This window comes from Lytechinus variegatus, chromosome 7, assembly GCF_018143015.1.
Source record: "Lytechinus variegatus isolate NC3 chromosome 7, Lvar_3.0, whole genome shotgun sequence".
Taxonomy (NCBI): Eukaryota; Metazoa; Echinodermata; class Echinoidea; order Temnopleuroida; family Toxopneustidae; genus Lytechinus; species Lytechinus variegatus.
The window spans coordinates 37,063,888-37,088,812 of record NC_054746.1 but is presented as its reverse complement, the minus strand read 5'-3'; the positions used below and the strand labels follow the sequence as shown (position 1 = coordinate 37,088,812).

Here is a 24,925-nt window from a genome sequence, read left to right as displayed (position 1 = left end):
ACACTTTCATTTATTTTTAATATTAAACTTGTTGTACCAGTACCCACTAACTTTCCTTTTCTTAATGTATTGTGTACATCAATTAACTCAAATGGTTTTTATTAACATTTGTCTGACATACCTTTCAAGCTGTTAATTAAAATTTTGTTGCAAAGTTTTTGAAAAACTGTCTTGACAACTAGTCCAGACACAAAGCAACTGGGTATAGTATCATTTTTTCTTTATTAAGTTCTCTATGGAAAATGTGTTCATTGTGTTTTTTTCCTATTTTTTTAGGCTAAATCTCAGGAGCAGAAGAAGCAATGGACCCATGAAATAAAGAGACTTATCCTTGAAAACTACCAGAGCAACATTCCTACCAAAGTCAAAGAACTTATCCTCGGTACAAGTAAGCATTCTAACTCTTGTAAATCTTGATAGATGTTTTTTTCATTTGATAAAGGCATTAATCCTTATCACTGGGTCCCCTAGAGATGACCTTATGCCATCAGTCCTCTGGGTCTGTACTAACAAGCATGCATGCTTTATTGATAGGAAAACTTGATTGCTTTGAAGTAAAGCAATCCAAGAAGCAGCAGCTTTAGGCCCTCTTTGGGGGACTTTGGTGATGATCAATACCATTCCAAAGACTTCTGGCTAATCGACTTAGTTCTGAGACTGGGTTATTGGACCACTACTCCACCTACTGAGCTACCTCTTCCTCAGTTGATGCTTGAGCAGATAAATGAATGAATCCTCATGTATAGATACATGTTGCTGCCTGTACTTATTAGTGGTCACAGCAAATGATGTTCATCAATGTTACATCAATGGGTGGAGTTAATTGTTCTTAGGAAGGAAGTGAGAACCATTGTCTAATGCACAAGATTGTGTGGCATAAGATTGTGTGGCATAATGCCCTTGTGATGTATGATACAACTCCTTGATGATAAGATGGTATTGCTCCGAGATGCCATTTGTGACGTCACAGAATGGCTTAGGAGATAACCATCTGCAATGACTGCGGTTGATAAACCATCAATGACATTAGATTTAGAAGAGCTTGGCTGTTTAGGGGTCCCTTGTTTCCAGAGTGAGATTCCTTCGGACAAAAATTGAAGTTGAAAAGGAAATGGTGATTTCTGGTTGCTCCCATGATGGACTTGCTTGTCATGGTCTGTACCACAGGATCAACGCCTACCCCTTCTGTGATTCATACTTCCTCTCAATTAGACACCCTTAACCATCCTCCAGATTCCTAAAAGGGTATTTGGTGGGAGAGATCAAAACAAAGTGTGAAGAGGGAGGTAAGAAAAGATACTCAAGTAAGTCTATGGATGAGAGGGGTTGAAATAGATAAGGAATATGGAGAGAAAATGGTAGAAAAATTATATGAAAACAATTTGTAAGATTTTAGAGAGAATAGGGAGAGAGAAAGAGGGGGGAAATTGGGACAAAGAAGAAAAGTTGTAAAGAGAGTGAGTATAGGAACAAAACAATGTGAAGCAAGGATGAATGACACAAGAAATAATGGCATTTTTAATTTCATCAGTTTCAGGATTGAATTTTACTCTGGAAAGATGCTTGGTCTAGGATGAAAGAACCATATGTTTCAAAGCAAATGCTAGTCTTTGGAGTGGATAATGTATTGCGTGGATAAAGCAATTGACGGGAAGAATCTAAACAAAGATGCATTTTATATGAAAAATGTATTTATAATTTTGTAAGTCATAATCACATTATCGCAGCCTCAGCAAGAACGGGTCAGATGTTACTCATAACACTCAAGGATGTTGATCGTGAGGAAGAAAGGTGATTGGGGAAATAAGGTTGGGCTTCACATAACATACTGTTGCTTTCAACATTTGGATTTCATTGAATCCACTGAGATGCTTGAGGGTTGATAGGTCATGTGATATCCTTTCAAGCAACTGTTTAAGATTATTAAACCATATTTAAAATTAGATAATGATCTGTATGTGAGTTTCATGATGTATCCTTTAGCTGCCATTCCAATTCATCAAAAGCAGGTGCATTGTGTTCAATGTTTTATTTAAAAACTCAATCAGTGTGATAAAAATATTTTTAAAAATGGTTTGAAACTGGTAATAAAAAGTTTCTAGCTTTCCAAAGCATATTCTTCAATACTATTAATTATGATTGTTTAGAATTGAGATAAGCCTGTCATTGGGACTTAAATTGGCCAGTTATGCATTCTTCTCATTTCAAAATAGCAGAATTGAAATGATTTTAATATTCTATGAACAGGTAGATTCCCAATGTAGGAAGTTAATACATTTTTAGATTATTGGTGAAACCAACTTGGAAGGGTATTATATTGATAAAGGTAGTGTAGATACTTTGGTTGTAGAATTTACTCGCATCTACATTATCAACTTCTCTGTCAACATCATGTACCATTGAGAGAGCTTAATTTATTAAGTTGATCATGTACCATAATTTGTCTTGAATTATTGCAATAGTCATGAACTTATCAAAAGACCATCTTTCCAGCCAATAAAATGTTTCCTACAACTTACTTCCTCTGCTCCGTAATAGCTGGGCTTAAATCATGATAATTGCCTTGCATATGGGAAACATCCTGTGATTATAAACTTATTCAAGATTGTTGGGAAGTGATCTGTGATTATCTCCCAGATGTGGAAGGGGGTTGATCAGAATTCTAAAAATGTCATCGTCTGTCTGTCAAATAGAAGTTAGCAGATAGAAAATGTTTTAAAGATGTAGAATTTGTTTCTTTTTATTTACTTTATGGAGTCGGAGGGTGTGTCATCTTGTCAGAAGAGCTACAATGTGATCAATTCAGTGAGGCGTTGATGACTTTGACCTTGACTCCTGACATCGTAGGGGGCGAAAAAGTGAAGAAATAACAAGAAATCCCTGTATTTACTGTCTAGAACCAAAATTTGTCATCTTGAATTTCATTTTTTGTGTGTGTGATTATGAAATTGTGAAATAATTTCTTATCGTTAGAATATAATAAGGTTTCCTTCAGAGGTGACTACATTACCTCACCTTGGATCTTGATGAATTTATTCTTGGAAGAGACTTTGTCTTAAGTTGTGATACTTCACTCATCCAATCAATAAACTGCTTCTAGTCTCGGCTTCCTTTATGAGTGGAAGGGCTTTAATTTGTTACCAATCTATCCAACTTCTGTTTTACCTTTCTCAAAATGAATAATTTCCCCATGGGGGTAGAGAGATTGCTTCTTAAGAATCACATGGCTCAAGTCCAAGTTGGCATTTGTCATCAACGCTAAGACTTAATGCAACCCAATGAGGTGAGATGAATAGGGAAAGAATGGGTTTTGTCCCGTCTGCATGGAGAGCTTCCTAATCATAGAAAGACGGATATGGGTCATACTTTACAAATCTAAAATCTATTTCAGACCTTCCTCTGTTTGTGATGGTGATTAGTGGGAAGGGAGAGAGAAAATATACTTCTGTACAAGGGCTTATTTTCATTATTTTGTTCATTTCCAAATTCAAGTTTGTATGGAACCTGTTAGTGCTCAATATAAGGGGGGAGGGCTCTGTTGCAGCTTGTGGGATATGGGATATTTCTTTTACATTTTTAAAAACATTTTTGTGGTGAATTGTCATGAGCCGCCTCCCTCACAACTGTTTCCCCCTATATTTTCATGATCAAGTATTCAAAAAAAGTTCCTATCTAACTCTGATTAAAGGCAATTGTCACTCAGACATGAAAAAATTGTAATATCCCTTCAAAGTAAACAAATATACAAGAAATAAAAGCATATTACTGATGACTGAAGTTCATAGTGCATGGTACAATCCTTTTTGTTTCGAGCTTGGAGGACATGCAAGACATCTTATTGATTTTTTAAAATTTCCTTTGGCATTTGGATATAGGGCTCACAGCCTATCCAAATCAAGGCCTACATGGCATTACCATTGATGGTAAAATTGTTCCCAATTATCAGTTTAATGCAATGTTCCTTTATAGAATTTTGCAAAAAGGTATTCTTTAAAAAGCTGTTCCCTACACAATCACTTTGAAGTTCAAGTTATAATGATTTATATTATAAGGTACATCTGTTTCTTATATTTGATCATTCAGGAGCAGCTAAGAATGCTAAAGATGAGATTGAGACGGAAAGCAAAGCATTACCATCATCACCTCAAGAGCCTTCCATGTCAAGGGACAGGAAAGAACGCAAATCTCGCAAGAAACACAAACGACGCAACTCTGAACCTATGGGCAAGCTACAGAGGGGACAAAAACAGGTCAAAGGTGAGAAGATTTATTAGGAATAGTGTCGCATTATTTCATTTGTCATCTTGTCAGACGTGCTGAAGGTTGCATTGAAGTTAGATTTAATGGGAGATACTTCAACTTCACACAAAAGGTATTTGGTAAGGTTTTAGTAGAGGAGACACCATCTGTTCAAATGAATTAAAATTTTGAGTTTAGCTAGAAAAAGATCTTGTCAATTTCATAGGGGTTAAAATCTACAGCAAGTTTCTTGAAAATGAAATTTAGTGAACAACTTGACTGGAGCAGATTATTGAATACCCGGTTGTCATTGGAAATAGAAACTACCCTGAAGTAAAAAAATGATGAAATGGTCATTGTTATTCATTTCTATGGCAATCAAGGTCTGGTTGTCCTACTCTCCTGCTCACCCATGCCCCCTGCCTACATCCATTCTACATTCCTTACATCTTTTATCTCCCCTTTAAATTGGCCTTCAGACGGCCTAACTGTTTGACATTTGGACTTGATACTCTGAACAGAGTGTAATTAATCCAACTTATTTTTAGAGACCGTCGGTCGGTAATAGCGCATGTCACAGGGCATCAGCCAATTAAAGGAGCCCATGGTTATGACATCAGCTGTCAGGGAAGCACGGTAGCAGACAATTCTATCCCCCCTTGCTCCTCTCGACTGGTTTTTGAACCCAGGGAATAGGGAAGTTTGTCAAGTCTTATATAGAGAGGGGAAGAGAGGGAGGGGGAGAAGAGATGAAAGTGTGATGTGTTCTGAGTGAGGGTGAAGGAAGTGAATGGGTGAGGCAGGAAGGCTTAATTTATATCCAATTTATGATGGTGATAGTGATGATCAACGATGATGGTACTGATGATGGTAGTGATGACGACGACGATGATGATGATGAGATATTGATGGTAATGGTGATGGTAATGATGATGATGATGATGATGAGATATTGATGGTAATGATGATGGTAATGATGGTGATGATGATGATGAGATATTGATGGTAATGGTGATGGTAATGATGATGATGATGATGAGATATTGATGGTAATGGTAATGATGATGATGATGATGAAATATTGATGGTAATGATGATGATGATGAAGATGAGAGATTGATGGTAATGATGATGATGAGATATTGATGGTAATGATGTTGATGGTGATGATGATAAGATATTGATGGTAATGATGATGATGGTGATATTGATGGTAATGATGATGATGATGATGAGATATTGATGGTAATGATGACGATAATTATGATTAAAGGAGCAGAAATTCATTGGAATATTGAAAAGAAGAGAACCCCCTGGAGGAAGCATAACAGCTTGTTTGTAATCTGTCTTTATTTGGTATTCAGAAACGAACAATAATGCAGGATGAGTGAAGAATGTTTACGACTCGTGAGATATACAGACAGAGAGGAAGAAAAATAATTTTTTCTTTTTACCATGCTTCTTCCCTTTCACAATAAATATTAGTGTATAATAAGAAGATGAAAGAGAGTGGGCATCAAGAGATTTCTACCTGAGACAAAACAGAGACACTGTCTGCACTTGTGTCTGAGTCTTCACCTCAAAGCATGAAATTTGACTTGAGTCCAAGTTAAGGGAGAAGTGTGTCTGTCATTAGGAATAAATACTCACGCCCCCTAACGACTAAGGAGTTGTTTTGCTCCTTAGACGAGAGCCCTGGATGAACTTTCTCTGACCCTACTCAATCAGGCCCACATTTTTGTCCTTTGCTATTTCTTATTTCTATTTTTTTTTATTTATTTATTTCAGTCTTTTTATTTATTTATCTATTTTTTATTTTTTTATTTATTGTTTTTAATTTATTTATTATTATTATTATATATATTTTTTTTTTTTGGGGGGGCTTTATTATTATCATCCATTGTAGATAGATGGTACTCACTATCAATTTTTCTTTAATTCCATGATTACTTTGAATTTATTCAGGGGCTTAAATTCAACCTTAAGTGGTATGAAATTATTTGGAATCAATTTTGTTTAAATTCCCTTGATGAGATGATATTTATTCGGAGTATAAAGGCAATATGAATTTGTAAAAAAAAATCAATTTTGGTCAAAAGAATATCAGAACTTTCCTTATGACCCATATTTTCTTTGGTAAACAAATTTTGCATTTACTGGAATTAACTTCTTTTCCAGTACTCCAATGAATCACTTTTGAATTCCTTTGAAAGGTTACCAAAATTTAGAGATTTTAGTTTGAATTGGTCATGTCAATTGTTTCTTCTGCAGATATATTGTTTTTTGTTTTTAGGAAAATTCACATTATTCCAAAATGTAACCACAGGGACATTCATTCAGGTAACAAAAGTCATGTAAATCATTCCAGAACATGACCTGGCTCAAAACCTCAGGGAATAAAGACAACATCAAGGTAATCTCTAGGACATCATGAAAGTTTTACTATCAAGGTCCTGCCTGGCATTGCGCCATCTGACAATGAGAACTTGTTTCCTGTCCTTATCATATGACTTCATGCTCCATCTTCCATAAGATAATTTCTAGTTGCTAAGATTTCATTCCACCAAAGATTGAAAATGTATAAAAAGGTATTTAAGTGTCATCAGTAATGCAATCTCATGGGATTGAGAGAGTATGTATTATAAAGTTGTTTATCACTAAGGACAAACAGTCTTTTGTATGAAAATTGGTTTGATACAAGTGGTATGTCTGATTTGAAATGTAAAGTTGGCAAAGACTGTCTCTTCTGTTTGAAGCTAAAGATATGATCACAACAAAGGAATAGGATTGGGCAACCCATGATGAAGAGGAAACATCACTTTTATAACCAAATTCAAATAAAAAGTGAAGTGAGGAAAGGAGATATAGGTAGGGATAGATGGGCAGGATTAGAGTTCCAGGGATATAGCTCTGACACAACTTCCTCTCAGACAAGGTATACATCTCTGCCCCCTCCCTCTCGACCCCTCTACCTCTAACAAGGCCCCCCTTCACCTTACCAATGGGGTCTACCCTGCTCGTAGCCCCTGGAAACCACTTCCTGTGCGTAAAAACAAACCTGACTGAATTTAGAAGGAACACCCAGTCATATACGGATGATTAGAAGGGATGAAAATCAGAAATGAAATAAAGCTGAATTGGTTTCAGTGTAGTGATTCATGAGACTTTCAGTTTCATTATTAGGGTGGCATAGATCTTCATAAATTGTTTGTGGTCAGTAATTGCCTTGTTGCTTACAATGTATGATATATAGGGAGGATCATTCATTTATTTGAGAGGTTTAAGGGTCACATTAATTAAAGGTGTATGATGATGATAAATATTAATGATGGTGGTGATTGGATATTGGTATATGTGACTATGGTTCTGGTGGTGGTGATGGTAATTATGATGATGTTGGCAATGAATATGATGAGGAGGAGTAGGATTTGGGCAATGATTATGAGAAGGAGAATGATGATGATGGGGTGGAGGATAGGGATGATGATGATGATAATCATGATGATGATGATGATGATGATGATGATGATGATAGTGATGATGATGATGATAATGATGATGATGATAAAAGAGATGGTTATGATAGTGATTATGTATTTTGAACTAGTATTCTTTTCATTTTCCTATGCAATCTTAAACTTTGATTTTTTATCATATTTGTGTCAGCTGCTTTAAATCGTTATGTTTTTTTTATGGCATTATCTGAAGTATTCTTTTTGGTAGTTTGCAGTGTTCTTATGTTGCCATTCCCAGTTTGGGTTTTGTTCTTGAAGTGTTTATGAAAGTTTTTAGTCTTTTTCCTTATTGCAATTCTGTCGCGACTTCCAGATGTGTAGCTATTCTGCCTATTCATATCAAATGCAGTTGGGATATTTGAAACAAGATATATCATTGTTTTACATTTCAATTAAGATTTAAGTTATGAAATTGTCATGGAAGAAAAATGGTTTGAAATCTTCTCCCCCTCCCTCTCAAAGAAACGACAAAGTTTCAGTTTCCTTTGAATGTCACTGCACAGGGTGATGGGAAATTGTAATCAAAATTAATTCTGCTTTTGCACATGATTATGATTGCTATTTATATAGCCTGAATATATACATGTATGCTAATTACACAGCTAAATTGATATATGCTACATAAGATAGCTCAATAAAGCAGTCTGCTTAACTATTCTGGCATGTTGATAAGATATTTGACAAAAGACGGATGAAGCATGCAATTCATATCACTTTAAAATGATCCCAACCAGTTTGTTAAAAGTAAATTTATTTCAATTTCATTGATATCTAATGAAAAGGATGTGATAACATATCGAGGTAATCATGAAAAGACATTCTCATTTCATATTGTTTTCATGATAACAAAGTATGTCAAAACATTCTTTTTGGAATTGAAATGAAATAGCTGTTACAAAATTCAGAGAAAACATACAGGAATTTCATTAGTTAGTAGAAGATTAATGGTAGGAACATGATTCCACTCATATTAACTGGAAATCAATGTGTGTTTTCTCTCCTCTTCAAACTTTCCTATTTGCCTATCCTTAATCATGATATCTACACACATTCTGTACCATCACTCCATCTTTATTGCCTTTCCACCTTGTAATCTTCCATTGCATCTAATTTGAATTTCTTTACATCTTTGCACCATTTCATCTATTATTCCTTTATACCACACAATATTCATACATTTACTTCACTCTTTTCATATCTTATATTCCTTCATCCCATCCCACTTCCACTATCTATCTATCATTTCACAGCCGCTGTAGAGAACATAATAATTGGTGAGTAATCTGCATTTCATTACCTTCTTGATGACAAATGATAACATACCCTTTTGAAAAGAATAGAAAATAAATGGAAAAATATGTTTTGGGGTAAAGTATCTTTTTAGATGTTGTTTACTCTAATCAGAGGCTTTGAGCACTAGTACTTCCAATTTTCTTAACAAAATTGACTGACTTGGGATATGTTGTCATTTCTTCTTGAAGGATGTTTCCATTATTGGATTTAATATCTCATGTATATTTGAAGTGTATTAATGCATGATAGTTTGCACTCCATGATGAAAGTAAGAGATGTTTTCTAAGCATTCATATAAAAATTGAAAGAGCCACAATCACTGACGATATAAACTTAAGCCTAATCTACCAGTATCACAGTGACAAGTCAATTCTATTTTTATTTCATTCAAGTCAAAATTTGTGTCTCCATCCCTTACAATGCACATAAACCAATAAAGTTTTAAATGGTAGTCCACTTTACCAAAAACACAAATCAAAGAATTTTGTGTAGTTTGTTCATTTGGGAATTATAAAGGGCAAATCTTACCAGTTAATATCACTATGAATATTGAAAAATTTAAATGTATGTAGGTGGCTATTAATATTGCTTAGAAACATTCTTTCTTTCATTTACTTTAGTTTGTTGTTACTTGGTGATGGTATATCTCTGTATGCTTCAAAAAATCCTTTAATATTTATAAGTTTCATTTGATATGTTTTGTTGATAACAATTATTGTTTTTGGTTTGCTTTGGTAATCCTCACACCTGACAGCTTTACTACAAGACTTCTGCTCTGTTATACTAGTACTTTATTGCTAAATTTGCTTTACCTTTTCTGTATTTCTCTGTTTGATCTTTCATACTTTTTTCTCTCCTAGATGAAATATTGTGCATGTTGCATGTATGATAATGATTTATTTTGTTGCATGCATGCCACAAAGTGTACAGAAAGTATGAGAGGGGGGTTTATGATTTTTTTTCAAGTCAAAGGCGTTTCGTTGAATACTTGTTGACTAATCTTTGATATACCTTACCTTTTAAAGAAAAATATACATAACTTAAACTTTTTCAAAATCATTGTATTGAGGTATTGACTAATAATCGATGGTATTATTAATTACAAAACATTTGCATACACCTAGCCTTCTGGCATATATATTTCTATCTGGGACAATGAATTATGCATTGAAATTGCATAGTCACCTTATATGCCACCCCAATAAAAAGCTCTCCATGCTCTGCTTGGTTCCTTACATGCATCAAGAATTGTTGATGGTCCAATGATGAATCTACAAGGAAGGGTGACTCAGCTCAGTCATGCCAATGGAATAATTGATTTAGGGTCACTCACTGAAATTATATTTAAGTGGTATGCTGACTCTTGTCCATCATGCTCCATTGGTTATAATTTACACTTGACGCTTAAATTTGAGTGTTGCATGGAAATATAAATTGTTGAAGTAGTTATTCTTGTACAATTTTTTTTCAAAGAAAGGTACAATTTTTTTCAAAGAAAAAAATATTTATGATCGTCAGGGAAGGGACAAAATAGGGTGTTATTGACAGGAGATTTAGAGTACTGGAATACAGGATTAGTCTTTTGGACTTCTATAACTTATTACTTCAGTGAGCAGTTTACTGAAATTAATATGAAAGAGAAATGCAAGTCACTTTTCATTTGACATTTTTCCTGTAAATATCATCAGTGGGGAGGATTAAGGAAGGCTTATATTTGGATAACATATTAAGTGTCTGAGGTTGATTTTCAGGTGAATTGTATATGACATTGTATATGACATTGTGGTATATCATACAGATATATTCACATTTGTTATTTCCCCTTCAATTTGTGATATTTTCCCTAGTCAAATCCTCTTAATTATCACTTTTCCATAAACTCCCCTATACTTTTCCAAACACTTTTGTTTAATAAGTGTTTCAGATACTATATGATTGAGATATTTTGGGTATACAGAGCTTATCCAGTATCACACATGATAGATTTTAAAAAAAGGGGGAGATAAGGTCATTATTTCAAACTCTTACTTTCAAACGAACCTTGTTTGAACATATCTAATGTTCCATAGAATGGATGACTAATATGTCTGGATTGATATAATTTCAAGCAAAAAGAAGAATCTAAATTAACTAGATCAATCTATTTTAAGATACCTATGAGTATGACGTATATCATTTTCAGTGCAGCTGCATGAATGCAGATGGTTTCTTGATTCTACAGCTGTTACTACTCTCCATTAACATCATTTAAGACCTTGATCTTTAACAAAGATGATATTTTGATTATGTTTGGCCAGTTATCTTGAGATAAAATTACTTTTTGAAGGCAGTGTTCCAGTTTGTGTTTCAATTAACATCATTGCAATAAGTTTTCCATTCGTTCGTTCCTGTGGCATTTTGGAATGTTTCTCACACTGCGTGGGCATGGTTCATCCTAGAAATAGCCCACTTCACTTTTGCAGTAACAAAATCGATGATTTGAAATCTCTAGTACCAAAAAAGGCTGCCACCCAGGCCTTGTAAATAGAATAAAGCATTTAAAAAGTATTTAAAATCCTATCTGTTTTCTTCTTATGTTGAATATGTTAAGGTAATTTGATATGTTCATACACCCACACAAGCAAACATTTTTTCTATAATTCTCCCCCCCCCCCACATCCCTCTGCACCTCGGAATAGTTTACTAGATAGAGGGCACATAGTAAATGCTGTGTTTATTATTATTATTTATTATTATTGTTATTATTATTATCATTACTGTTACTATTATTATTGTTACTGTTATTATCATTATTATTATTTATCATTTATAATAATATAGTTTATTTTGTCACATGCAATCTGCCAAATAGCTGTCCTTCTGGTACTTGATCTTCCTTTTGATCAATCTACTATTTAGAACAATAGATGACAGCAGACTCATTTTCTTGACTATTGTAGATTGCACATCCCTGATGAAGAAAACAAAATAGATTTGCAATGGAAAGAGTGGGGATGTGAATTAGATTTTAGTTATGCTTATGATTTCAAGCTGCATATGGAATTAGCTTGAAACATTTCAATACAAATGTTTCATTTGAACATGCATAATAGCTTGTACTTCATAAGAGGCAAGTACAGGTGACTGCTGATAGGGAAATTCATATTGAACTCAGTTTTTGAGACAGATATTCCCATTTCATACAGTATGCATGATTGTATCTTTTAACATTGCATGAAACTTGTATTCCTTTCGATAGTGGAAAAGTTTAGCATATATCATGAATTGAAGAAAATAAATAGTGTGTTACTAATTTATGCAACACTACTAATGGAAGACATTTCTTTTTCCTTATCTTTTCAGGGATGAAAAGGCCTGATTTATCGAAACTGGTAAGCTATTTTATTATTTGTCAATTTGTCTTTCAAGAGGAATATTTGGTTTATGTGGATTTTGTGATAGATTATGTCCATACAGTGTGCATTTGAAAAGTACTTTGTATGAGATTTTGTTAAGGGTATATGGAGATTATGGTTTAAGAGTAGGTACCTTGACCCTGGACCCCCTTCAGTTGGAATGGCTGTAGATGTTGCTCCATGCATTAGGAGGATGGCTCTTTGGAGCGAAGTATCAGGCAATCTTTTTATCTCTGCATCCATGCAGATCATCCAAGTAGAGTGTTTCATTGGTTGATTGTTTTGTAAGGCAAGCTTAAGAGATTCTCAGCCGATCGGCTTTCCATGCCCCTTCATGAACCTGGAACATTCAGGGAATGGACGTGAATCGGAAGAACACAATTGGAGCAATTTCCCGTCTGGAGGGTCTAAGAAACCTTCTTCATGTTCTTGGCCAAGATCCCCTCAAACGGAGACATTGGAAAGACCTCAGATGACCTCTCTGGGAATGTAGTCTAATTTTCATGAGGTTCTTTACATCGTTGACATGCTGCTTTCCCCTCAGATCAGATTGTGTTTACTTGGGAGTGTAGAGACAGGAAGGGGGGTAACATTGCCCTTGGCAGATAATGTCTCGGACTAATAGCTCCCCCACAGGGTGGGAAGAGAAGAAGGGTAAGGGGTTTCTTCAAATGTTCAGTGAAATTAAACATTCTGAGCCCAAATTACGACGTTAATTATACATTTCAGGAAATGCAACTGAAGATAGCAACTATTCTAAATGTATCATGCAAAGATCAATGCTCTGATTTTTTCAATGTGTTTCATGAGGATGTTCAAGAACTAAATGTCAACTCTATATACTTCATATAGTGCTCATTTTCCTTCCCTAATATGGCAGCTCTGCCTTCATTAAAGCAGAGATGATGATGGTGGTGGTTGTTGTGGTATAGCACCTGTGTTGTCATGGCAGGATATTCATCCTTACTCATCCGTCTTGATCCCAAAATACATCTTTGTCTCAGAAGCTTTACAGTGCTTTTATTATGCAGTGATTTCCGTCTATAAGTCTTCTAAATACGTACTCGCTTTTCAAATCAACAATTACAATATTTTCTTACAGATTTTGATCTATATTTCATAGAAAAGTTTTTTTGTAGAATGTGAAATGAGAAGTGAAAAAATTCAACTTTTTTTAGTGGTACGATTGCTATCGAGGTGTCCGCTCTGTTGGGAATTTTGCCATGTTGGCTCACGTTCTGTTTAAAGCGAGGTCATGCTATGTGATGAAAGCTGTATTTTTAGAGATGTGTTTGATGTTACTGATAGTGATGTGACTCAAATGTTGAGAGATAGATGACATCATCAGTCTTATTCACCTGAAGTCTTTCCTTTGTTCATTCTATAAATGCAATCTCTCCTAGACTTTCCCTTCTAATGATTCTGTGTAAGACATACAAATTACAATTCTGTCCATTTACTTGTTTAAGGCATGTAACATATGGCATCATACTTTACTGGGTAGTTATACTTAATATGAGAAAAAAGAAAAGTCACTTCTTAAAGAAAAGTTCATAGCATTCTAAATTGTTTATATGTTATCATGAGAATGAAATGACTATTGTAGTGTGAAGAAAATTCACTCTAGATTGTGACTATCAATGCCTGACTTCTAATCCTTCTCATTTACTGTGTCTGGATTTATAAGTAACAATTCACAAACATTGTCTATTATATATATTAGTGGAAGAATGTTTAGGAGTTGTACCTACCCTTTGAAGGCTGCAGTAATGGTGCAACCATTTTAGTGAAAATAAAACCTAGATATATACAATTGATGTTTTCCTCTTTTGACTTTGAGATGGTCCTATCAATAAAATGTGTTTTTCTCCTGATAATCCAGGCAAGCAAGAGATCAGCAGACATCCCCCATGATGATGGTACAGAAGATTCACTTGATGAGATAGAAACTAACAAGACAAGGAAGAGTGAACCAGTTACTCCAGTAAGTATTCATATTCAGATAATAGGCAAGTAATTACCAGAAGTGAAGGTGATTGTAAAGATCAGGATGTAGCTGTTTTTACTAAGTGAAGTTTAAGAAATAAAAGTGTATATTCATGCTGTGTATAAGACAATGATCATGGATGCAACTGCTCACATAAAAGTGGGAAAATTTTCAATTTAAATTTTCAGCCATAGATATACCACCTATTTACCTACTTTACACAAACGAATAAGTGGCACTCCTAAGTAAGTTTTGGTTCCATTTTCTGAAACATAGAGGTGATTTTTACCTTTATATTCAACCTTTTTGAAACTATTTAATTATAGCAGGAAAATGATATATGCATATTAAGCTATAACCCTAATTCTCTTAAAGAGAATGGTAATCTCAAAGTGTCATGTTTCATGTTTTTCATGTCCAGTGGATTTGCTTAGAAATGGAGAAGAATCTAAGCTTAAAAAATGAAACAAAATATGTTACGTTGTTAAAATCTGATACCAAATTAGGGTGAGAGGATGTACTAAAGATGTTATATGAATCGACTGGTTAATATTATTAATCATATACACATTGACTGGTTAATATTATCAATCATAATTTATGTACTAAGGATGTTATATGCATCGACTGGTTAATATTATTGATCATATTTTATAATAGGATGAGAAAGGAGAGAGCAGCTTAGCCCCTCTTGCAAGACCAGAAGAAATGAGAGATGAATATGGGGCTCACCAAAGTAAGTATTCATGCCATTTTCATTTGAATACTTAACCTGGATATCAATATAACCCAATATGTTAAATTAAATTATAAATCATTTTGGGATAAATATGTGAGAATAGATAGGTTGCTCTTATTGTTAAATAAATTTTATGTACATTGAAATACATGTTTTCAGTTACAGATGATTCTTAATTTCCATGAGCAAAGGCTATTTTCTTTTTATTATTTTCATTCTCATTATATGCCTTTTTAAAAAATCTAATGAAGTATGAAATATATTTGCCCTCTATTCATTGAATTACTGTATCAGACATCCTCTGGTTTTTCAATATAAATAAGAATTCATTATTCACCATCCCTTGACAGATTGCCAAATGATATTAAACTTTCATGTTTAGATGAAACATTCAATGACACCCAGTTACCATGACTGTTTCTGTGCATCTGACTAAATCTGAAATCCCTTGTTTGCAATTATTATAATGGTGCTCATGATTCCACTCACAGTTGAAATACAGGAGTGCTTCAGTTTAACAGTTTTATTCAGTGTTCCCAGTATTTACAGCAAAGTGTGTAACGAACTAACAGAAATTAAACATTTACCTTTGTAAAAGTTAGGAATATATGATTATTTTTTATATGGGATAAATGAGTTTTGTGTGAGAATCATCAAGACTGGAATGCCATTTTATTATTTCCACTATACAGCTTCCAGACAAGATACTTCTCCATCATCATCCAAGAAACTGGTTCTTTCAAAGAGTCTAGGAGACAAGAAGGAATCTAACCGAGACTCTGGAATTGGTAGCATGAATCTCTCTGAACATCTCAAGCTTGATTCTGAGGATAAGAGCAGCGCTGATGAGGCCAAAGCTGGAGATGGTAGGACAGGAAAGAAGAGGGGTGGAGCAGTAAGGAAACGAGAGAATGGGATCAATAGACAAGATGGTTTGGATGATACAGAAGAGGAGGAAGGGGAAGGAGCTAAGGGAAGTGAAGGAGAGAGTCCTGATGAGTTGGAAGCCTTGGAGCAGCTCTCAGACGATAACCATCTTGATAGAGATCCTCTCCTTGACATAGAGCTATCTCCCAAGCCATCTAGGAGAAGCTTGAGCACTATTCATGGCCCAGAGCTCTTTAAACTGAGAAGAGTTAATCTCAAGGAGTACCGTCCACTCAATGATCGATTCAGCAAAGACCATGATGATGTCTGGGTTCCCATGACAGGCAAAACATTCAGCAGAAATCGCTCATTCTCGCACATTCCAACGAGACCTCAGAGTGCAGACGTCACCACCCATCCACACTTCCAGAAACTTAGACTATCAAGGACACGCAGTGATGACAGTTCTCTCCATACTTGGGCAGAGCTGGCTAAATGCCGATCAGATCCAAATATCACAGACCACAAGTCGGATCTTGGGGATTCCATTAAGAGCAATAATGGAAAGGAAACTGCTCTTGGCTCATCTGCATCTACATTTGGGACAGGGGATGGGGACCTTTCTTCTTTGTCATCTCATGAAAACCTTACAGACTCCATCAACATGGCTTTCCAACAGCTAGGGGCCAAGTATGCTGCCAAGGCTGAAAGTGAGAGTGGGAACTCTACACCTTGTTATAATGAAGAAAAAGTCAGAGACTCTGAAGCTGCAACACGGAAGGAGAAAGTATCAATTATTTTAAATGATGAGGATGTACTGCTCCTGGACAAAGAAGATACAGAGTCTTCACACAGGGACTTTAGTAATGAGACATGTTCAACCAAAGATGATGATGATGATGATGATGATGATACTTCATTTGATTCACCAGAAGAGGAGGAGCTCAGTGCTGCAAAGAAGAAGGTGCAGAGGCTGGCTAGAAAATATAGTAAAATGATCAAACATCAACAACAGCAGTCTACTATTGTTGTCACTAGGAAGAACAGTGAGTCTTCATCTTCAGAAAATGATGGGAAGCAGGTTGCTTGGGCCGTTACACATGGTCAGGGTGGAACTGTCATTAAACGCTTTGAGATTGACAGCCCTTCTGGTTCCAGGAAAGGAAATTCTGTCAGGTCGACCACAGATTCTGAAGATGATAGATCCAGTGGCTCAAGACGTTCCATTACTCGAGGAGCACAGAATAGGAAATCTGTCAGAGACTTTGTTCGGAGATTTGAAGTCACAAAGTCAACTAAACCAGAGCCCAAAGTTGTAACACCTGTTCAGGATGGCATCAAGGAAAGACTCAAGAGCTTCCAACAGGAAACTAAGCAACCTAATAAATCTCCTCAACACCGATCAAGTATGGGATTCAAGAAGTTGTCAGAGAGGAGAAAGGAACTTGAAGAATGGGTAGCTAAACCCAAACAGAGGTCTCGGCATAACTCTGAAGGTAAAGACTCTACTGATGGTCTTTCATTCAGCAGCAGTGCTTCAGATGCTGGTGATTTATCATTCACCTTCAACAGCAGTTATCAAGGTAGCTATGCATCTAGCTTACATAGCAGTGGACGCAGCTCTCCATGCATTGAAGCTCGTATTGCTAACATCAATGCTATCAAGGATGGTCTTTTGGAATCTATTAGTCGCTTGACCAGCCATGGGAGTGCCACTGAAGATGAAGAAGTGACTCCAGCTATGTTCAAATCCATCCGAGAAAGATTCGAAGAGCTTGAAAAGGCTGCCCACAAACCTATCCCCAAAACAGTTAGTGATCCTCAGGAGGAGATTAAAGGAGGTAGTGTGGTTGAAGGTGATGATGATGATACTATTCAAGATATTACAGACATTCACTCTTGTGGAGAAACTGACACAAATACAACCCTTCCAAATCTTGATCTCGATCTTCCATTTCCTGAAGTCTTTGACACATCGTCCAGTGAACTATCGGCAATGGGTTTGAAATCTTCAGAATCTCTCAATACCCGTCTTGATGCGCTCGATATATCTAGTGACAATTCTGCATCAGATGCCAAGCAGTTCTCATCATCCTCCGACCTTCTCTTTCCAGAGATTGAAAAGTTGGAAAGTGGACCACCTGTTTCAGAGACAGCCTCTACCAAGCCTGTCAGCAACGTAAAGATCACTACGGCCAAGCTATCAGATTCATGTCATCAGGTTAGCTTGGAAATTTCTCTGACATCCAAGAAGAGAGAGTCTGCTCATCCAACCACCCTGGATGTCCTTTCACTCTATGAAGGACTCTCTGAAGAGGAACAGAAGATGTTGTCTCCAGAGCCCGCCCTCAACAGGTCAGAGTCTTCAGAGAGCAGCTACAAAGATGCCATCTCTGTCAGTCTGACTTCTCCTACTTCTGAGGATTATGTCACCGCACCGGAGGAGCACTAAGAATTAATAAGTGTGCATACTATATAAACCATCATTTAGCAGTGTTGCAATGCCTTTCACGATTCAAATCCTTACCATGTTATTTCAAATCTTTCATTTTTTTGACAACTTGATCTTTCACTGGGTGACCATTTGACAAATTCAAATACAATACTTAAATTGCCAAAGGTTTTGGTTTATTTTCATATAAGACCAGTGCTTCAAGAGAAGTAAGAATAATTTTGTATTCATTTTTTATCACATAATCAGTGCCTTGATTTTGCACAAGTTAATTTTCTATTCTTTTCATTGTTTTACTTGAGATGATTACTGCTCATGTTCATTACATGAGTGAAGTAATGTTAGTTTGAAAAAAAATTCTGTATAATGCAGGAATTATGCTTTTTTTTAATTATAAAATGTTAAAATAATTTGATTCACTTTGCTGTCAAAGTGTCATCTATCTTCAGTTCATTATTCTCTTTTTATAAATGAACCTTAGAGCAAGAATTATGAACAAGAACCTTTCTGTATTGGTATTTCTATTTTGCTATACCATAATGATATTTTTTTCTGTTTCATTTTTTTAAATATCAAGGTTTTTCATAGCTGACAGACATAGTTATCACAAAATGTTAAAATTCATTTTACGGAGTGACCTTACCAATATCTCTGTCATTGATGGACCTGTCTTCTCCTGTCAAAGTTCTTAGCATCATTCATGTTTCAGAGAAAGAACAGATTCTAGTCTGTTCTATCGTTTGAATGTTTTTGGCCTTGACGCCGCCTAATCACATCATGAAACGGTCATGTGATAGCCATGTGACTGACTTGATCAATTAGGAGGAAGTCATAAGGTCCGGATTGTTCAAGCAAAGATTAGATCATTTGCTTGCTTATAGTATATATCTGATAGAAATTCTGTTAGATATTATTCTTCACTTTTTTACAGAACTATTCAAAATTTCTTTTGCTTTTCAAAAATGCAAAATGCATTCTTATACTTTTTATTCATAACCAATTATCATAGAAATCATGAACAGGCTTTGATCTTTCTAATCATCTCATTTTGTCATTTCCAAATCATGAATTATATTATCTGCAAGTCAGTGTTATAATTTACTGATGACTCTTCTTTATTTATGATAGTTTCATTCTGAGAACAATTGAAAACCAAAGCCTTAAGATAAATTAGTACAGTATTGCTTCATGCAAAGTGCCTTTCAGCTTTTGTAAACATTTCTCATATATCAACAATCACCCACTCAAGTTTACCGTTTAATCATGTTTGCTGATTTGAACAACACGAGTACATGTTTATTTTGTTTACATGACAATGAATAGTCCCCATTTACATCAAAGAAGACAATGTGCATATTACTTATCCCAGTGACATGTATGGCAAAGTAAAATGTCTTCTTTATAATATATATTGTTTCTAAATGCAGAAAGCTAGAAAATATGTTGTTGTCTGTATCATTGGATGTCTATTGTAATTTTGTTTAGGGTTTTTTTGGCAGACATTGAACAAAACAATGTTCTGTAAATCAAGGATGCACAAATATTTATCCTCAAGAATTATCTTCAGGAAACATGAGAACCAAGCTTTTATATCTTGGTTATAAGTTGCATAAATTTTACTTTGGTTCCACCGGAGTAATTAACAAAACTAGAATGATGAACAAATCTTGTTGAGTGATGTCCTTAGCTACATTGCAGTAGTATTGGTTTATTTTGTCTTGCTAAAGTGTTTTTAGCTTAAAGGCATGCGTGTTGTGTATATTGTCGTAGAAATATTTAATATATATAGATTGTATGTGTATTCAGGCTTAACTGTGTATGCTCTGAAGCTTTGTATAATACTTAATCAAGGATTTGGCATGTATATTCATCTAAATGTAGTTATGCTATTTGTGTACATTTCTACTGTACCCATCATGGTCATTGTATATTTCATGTAGATTGCTTTTGTGAAGTCTGAGGGTGGTCGTGTGTCAAACTATAAAGAGTTCTGTCAAAGCACCTTTACTTCTTTCTACTTTTCTTGCCAAATAGATTGACAAAGAATCTCAGAATTTATTAATACAAAGAAAGTACCTTCTGATTCAGATTTACTGTAATGTAGTGTGGATATTTTTATCTTAATAAAACTATTAAAAGTATCATTCCTGATCTATGTGAATCTATGTTCATAGTGTACATTGCATGATATAATAGGAAGACCAGCCAATTGTACTTGAGTAGCAAAGGCAGCTATTTTTTCACATTTTGTACAAGCTATGAAGTAGTAAATATGAGGAATGATGTGTGTTCAATTAATTATCATCAATTTTCAAAGGTGATTGTAATGTTAGTAAGTAATGTGATCTTTATATTTATGAATTATTAGCAATATTCATTTTGCTCATCTACGCAGGAGGGGGGGGGGTTACAGAAAACATTTAGAGTAAGGAACAAAGTAACCCAGCACTGTCACATGGGCTATTTGTATTTTTGAAATTGAATTCTGAAGATTTCTTGTACGATTTGGGTGGATTTAGGGAAAATTATCAGTGTTAAAAGTATTGGTACTTGGTCAATTGTAATAGTTTAAACTTTTGACAAGTTGATTAAAGAACTTGAAAATAACAATGACTATTCTCACAGATCAATTTCACTTTCATTTTGTCAAATTGAGTAGACTTTGAATGATGAATTTCTTTTTCACTGCAAATGTTAACATTTTATGTGTAAAGACTAAAATAAGGTGCTATGAGTCTTTCCACTCCAAAGTTCTTCTAAAATGTCAATAGGGAGATTTTTGTATCCATATTTGTCACATAAGTTAGTGGTGCTATTCCTACTGAGGACCTCTGTTCTGAGAAATATCAAATGTCAGCATTTAAATCCATGCAACACAATGTGAATTAGTTTGCACTTTCAATCGTATGAATTTTTCACAAAAGACATCAAATACTGTTAATTTGATTTTGAATTTTAAAGAAAATGAATTACACATGTATTTGACTAGCATATTCTGCTTTCGTCAATTAAAGATATCAAGTGACTTATTTTATCTATTTTCTGGGTTTATTTTTTATTAAAGAACATGAATAGACATGTACAACTCATTTTGATGTGTAAAAAAGCTAATGCATTTTGTATGAAATGTTCATACACACTATTCACAAGAAATATATAATTTACATGGTTTTACAACACTGAGAAAATCCCTTTGACTTAAATGAAAATCTGTTTTACAACTTATAATAGATCAAGAGATCTTTTGTTTGTTTGCAAAGATGCATTTGATGTAATAATTTGGTTTAGTTCGCTACACAGAACGGTAATAATCTTATAACCGCTCCGTACTTAATATTCCTTCTTTGAGCCAGATAATTATTTTAATCCTCTACATTGTTGAATGTAAACTCATTATTCTTGTTAATCTCGTATTAGTTCATGCACTCAAAGCTTTCAGTTCATCAAGTATGTGTACTTAAAAGTAAATGAAATAAATCATGTCATCTCAGTAAAAAAAATCATCTGATTGTTTATCAATAAGACTACAAATATTGAAAATTGTATTTCATTTGCTTACAATGTGGCTGTATGAGTTGTATTTATTCATTTGAAAGCTAAGCAATGTTATGGTTTGTATGATTTGTAAGAGGTATGTCTATTATGTCTTTTCATATCCCTTGCTTGACGTCGCTACCTCTACCTACAGGTAGTGAAATTTACCATCATACAATAAAAACCAGGCGTCCAGATTGGTAACATAAATAGTCTGTTTCTTGTCTAGTTTTTTCATGTCTTATCTACATTTTACTTTTATATGTATTTTGCAATACTGTGAAATGTATTTCATTCCAGACGTAGCTGACTTAGCACTCGAGAACGTGTCACCAGTCATTTGCAAATCTATTAGGTTGTGTTAAAGTATAAACAGCTTTATAAAATTCCCACTTGTAAGTATATATATAAACACTGGTCAACGTATGAGAATACCACCTATATATATTTGTTAAGAATATTATAAAATAGACATCTTTTAAGAAAACTGCAAATAACAATTTGTTTTCCAAAAAGAAAAAATCTTCAGTTTTCGAAGAAATATTTTCAAGAAGGGAAACATTTTACAAATTGCAAAATATCACTTATAAAGCGATTTTGAGTGACATTGACAAATTAAAATTTACATGTAAACTGTGAATCAAAATACTTCAAGTGTCCTGCATTTTCAGTCTCTGCTTGCCAGCTTCTAGCAATGTTGCTTATTGAAAAGCTTGTTATTATTGTGCTTTGAAAATAGGCTCTGTTGTGCTCCTCACCGGCCTGTATTATCAGACATACAATTCAACCAATTCTTTGCTTACATACGTCTGTATGCAGAAAAGGTCAATTATTTTCTTGTTTCCAGATGATTACTACAATTCTTTTAACAGTATTCAGAGGAAAATTACAGTGAAAATATTTACTGCTGAAAAGGATGAAAACTTACAGCTTTTCATATGTTTTGGGGATTTCTGTATTTGGCTCTTTATTGCTGTGTCAAGAAAAACTGTTGCACACAATCTGAATGCAGTTCCAGTTACTGTGCCAAGTAAGCGGCAAATAATTTTTTTTTAAATCCCTCTAAAACCACAACCTTACACAGTATGACATCAGAGAGTTCAGGCCAGTCAGAAGCACAATAAAGCCTATTTCTGAGGCCTGCTATTTTGACTTTCCAAAGTTAAATACTCAGCTGGCAAGCAAAGAAAATGCATGAAACTTGCATCTTTTTTTTGTAACAAAGCATTAATCAATATATACAGGTTAACTTGCATATTAAAGTCAACCATCCATAAATCCAATATTCATTTAAGATGAAGCAATTTTTAGCGTATGCAAAACGTTACAATGCATCTTCTGAGTCAAAATTACCAGATCCTCTCTTACGTCAAGGTGGTGTAGATTTGTTTTTGAATATTCAAAATGTAAGAACCACATATCTTCTATCATTGTAGCTCTAATGTATTCAAATAAAGAGCTCATCAAGGATGTTTAAAAAGAAAAGTGAGGAAAGAGAAATAGGGATACATTAAATTATTCCAGTTAACAACCATTGTTGAAGTGAAAGAAAGTGAGAAAAAATGACGAAATTGAATGCAGTAAAGGGAAGATATAAAATTTTAATGGAAAAAGAAATGGGTAATTGCATGAGATATTCCCAGAAAAGCAACTAAAAAGGAATTGTAAATAGAGGAATGTCTGAGATCCCAGAAAAGATCAATATTGGTACAAAATCAGCTGTTGTTTTTTTCTCCCAAAGCTACATGTATACTGAGCAGGAATTGAACATACAACACAAATGATACTATGGCAACAGCATTCTTTAGTTCAGATATGAATATCAATTCATTTTATTTCCACATTAAAATACATTGTATAGGCAGGCCTATTAATTATATTTTGAAATACAAAGGATTTACTAGCACAAGCCGAGGACTGCCATATAAAACCTGAGAAAGGATATTTTCTACATAAATGGCAATATATCTTGTTTCCCCAAACAACTAGATTTCATGCTTACAACTGTACATAACAAAGTATGCCAAATGATTTCTGACATTTCAATTCATTTGTTATTAAACAGATTAAGGGATTAAATTACTGGTCTTCAGAAAGAAAAATCTATGAAATTGAAAGGGTCAATTGTATATTTCATTTGTTTGCAGTGTTGGGTTTGGGGAAAATATGTAAATAATGACTAATATGCACAACCTTCTGTCATTAAACACCATGTATATCTAGCATACATGTGGCCCCATTGCAATCACCAATTCATGATGAGGTATAAAATAACTTAAATAGCAGAGCAGCATAAACAAATTTATTTTGGACCAAATATAGAATATCACACACATAAAGGCAAGCGATGTTTAGTGGATTAATAAAAAATCAGAATAGAGTCAACTAAGATGAGTCAACCTTCAAATTAAGTTCATTTAATGTAATGGGTACATATTGTACAAGGAGCCAGCCTGTCAAAACTTACTAGCAAATTCTGGTAATTGTCAGAAATTTCCAAAAAAAAATCAAACACAAAGCTAATGTATTAAAGATGGAAAATTTAAATCATTAATATTTTCTTGTGGGATTTTCAAAATTTTCTAAACCATTCACTGATTTGGGATTGTTTAAAAAATATGTTTAAACAAGTGGAATGCCTCTGGCCGTCTCACCTGCATCACGCGGTTCAATATAGCAGCAGTGCTCACTTTGAATACTACTCTAACTCGCACAAGATGTTCAGTGATACATGGTTACTCTTATGTCCACTTTTTATGAACTAGACCAATAAACTTACAGAGATATGATGGTTATTCAACAAAAAACCCCAACATGGCCAAAGTTCATTGACCTTACATGACCTTTGACCTTGATCATGTGACCTGAAACTCGAACAGGATGTTCAGTGATACTTGATTACTC

At 34.5% G+C, this 24,925-nt stretch overlaps 1 protein-coding gene across 5 annotated transcripts in view; it reads left to right on the top strand.

Annotated features, from left to right (window-relative positions):
• LOC121419177 overlaps window positions 1-22,231 on the top strand; it is an 84,230-nt gene extending 61,999 nt beyond the window's left edge. For 4 of the 5 annotated variants that reach the window (XM_041613528.1, XM_041613526.1, XM_041613524.1 and 1 more), the window contains exons 10-16: window positions 277-388; window positions 4,084-4,257; window positions 9,005-9,028; window positions 12,390-12,418; window positions 14,325-14,426; window positions 15,090-15,165; window positions 15,861-22,231. In XM_041613528.1, the coding sequence (XP_041469462.1) occupies window positions 277-388; window positions 4,084-4,257; window positions 9,005-9,028; window positions 12,390-12,418; window positions 14,325-14,426; window positions 15,090-15,165; window positions 15,861-18,487 (3,144 nt within the window). In that variant the 3' untranslated portion in view covers window positions 18,488-22,231. The remainder of the gene's footprint in view (window positions 1-276; window positions 389-4,083; window positions 4,258-9,004; window positions 9,029-12,389; window positions 12,419-14,324; window positions 14,427-15,089; window positions 15,166-15,860) is intronic. The other variant, XM_041613525.1, reaches the window with a different exon arrangement.
• The last annotated feature ends 2,694 nt before the right edge of the window (window positions 22,232-24,925 follow it).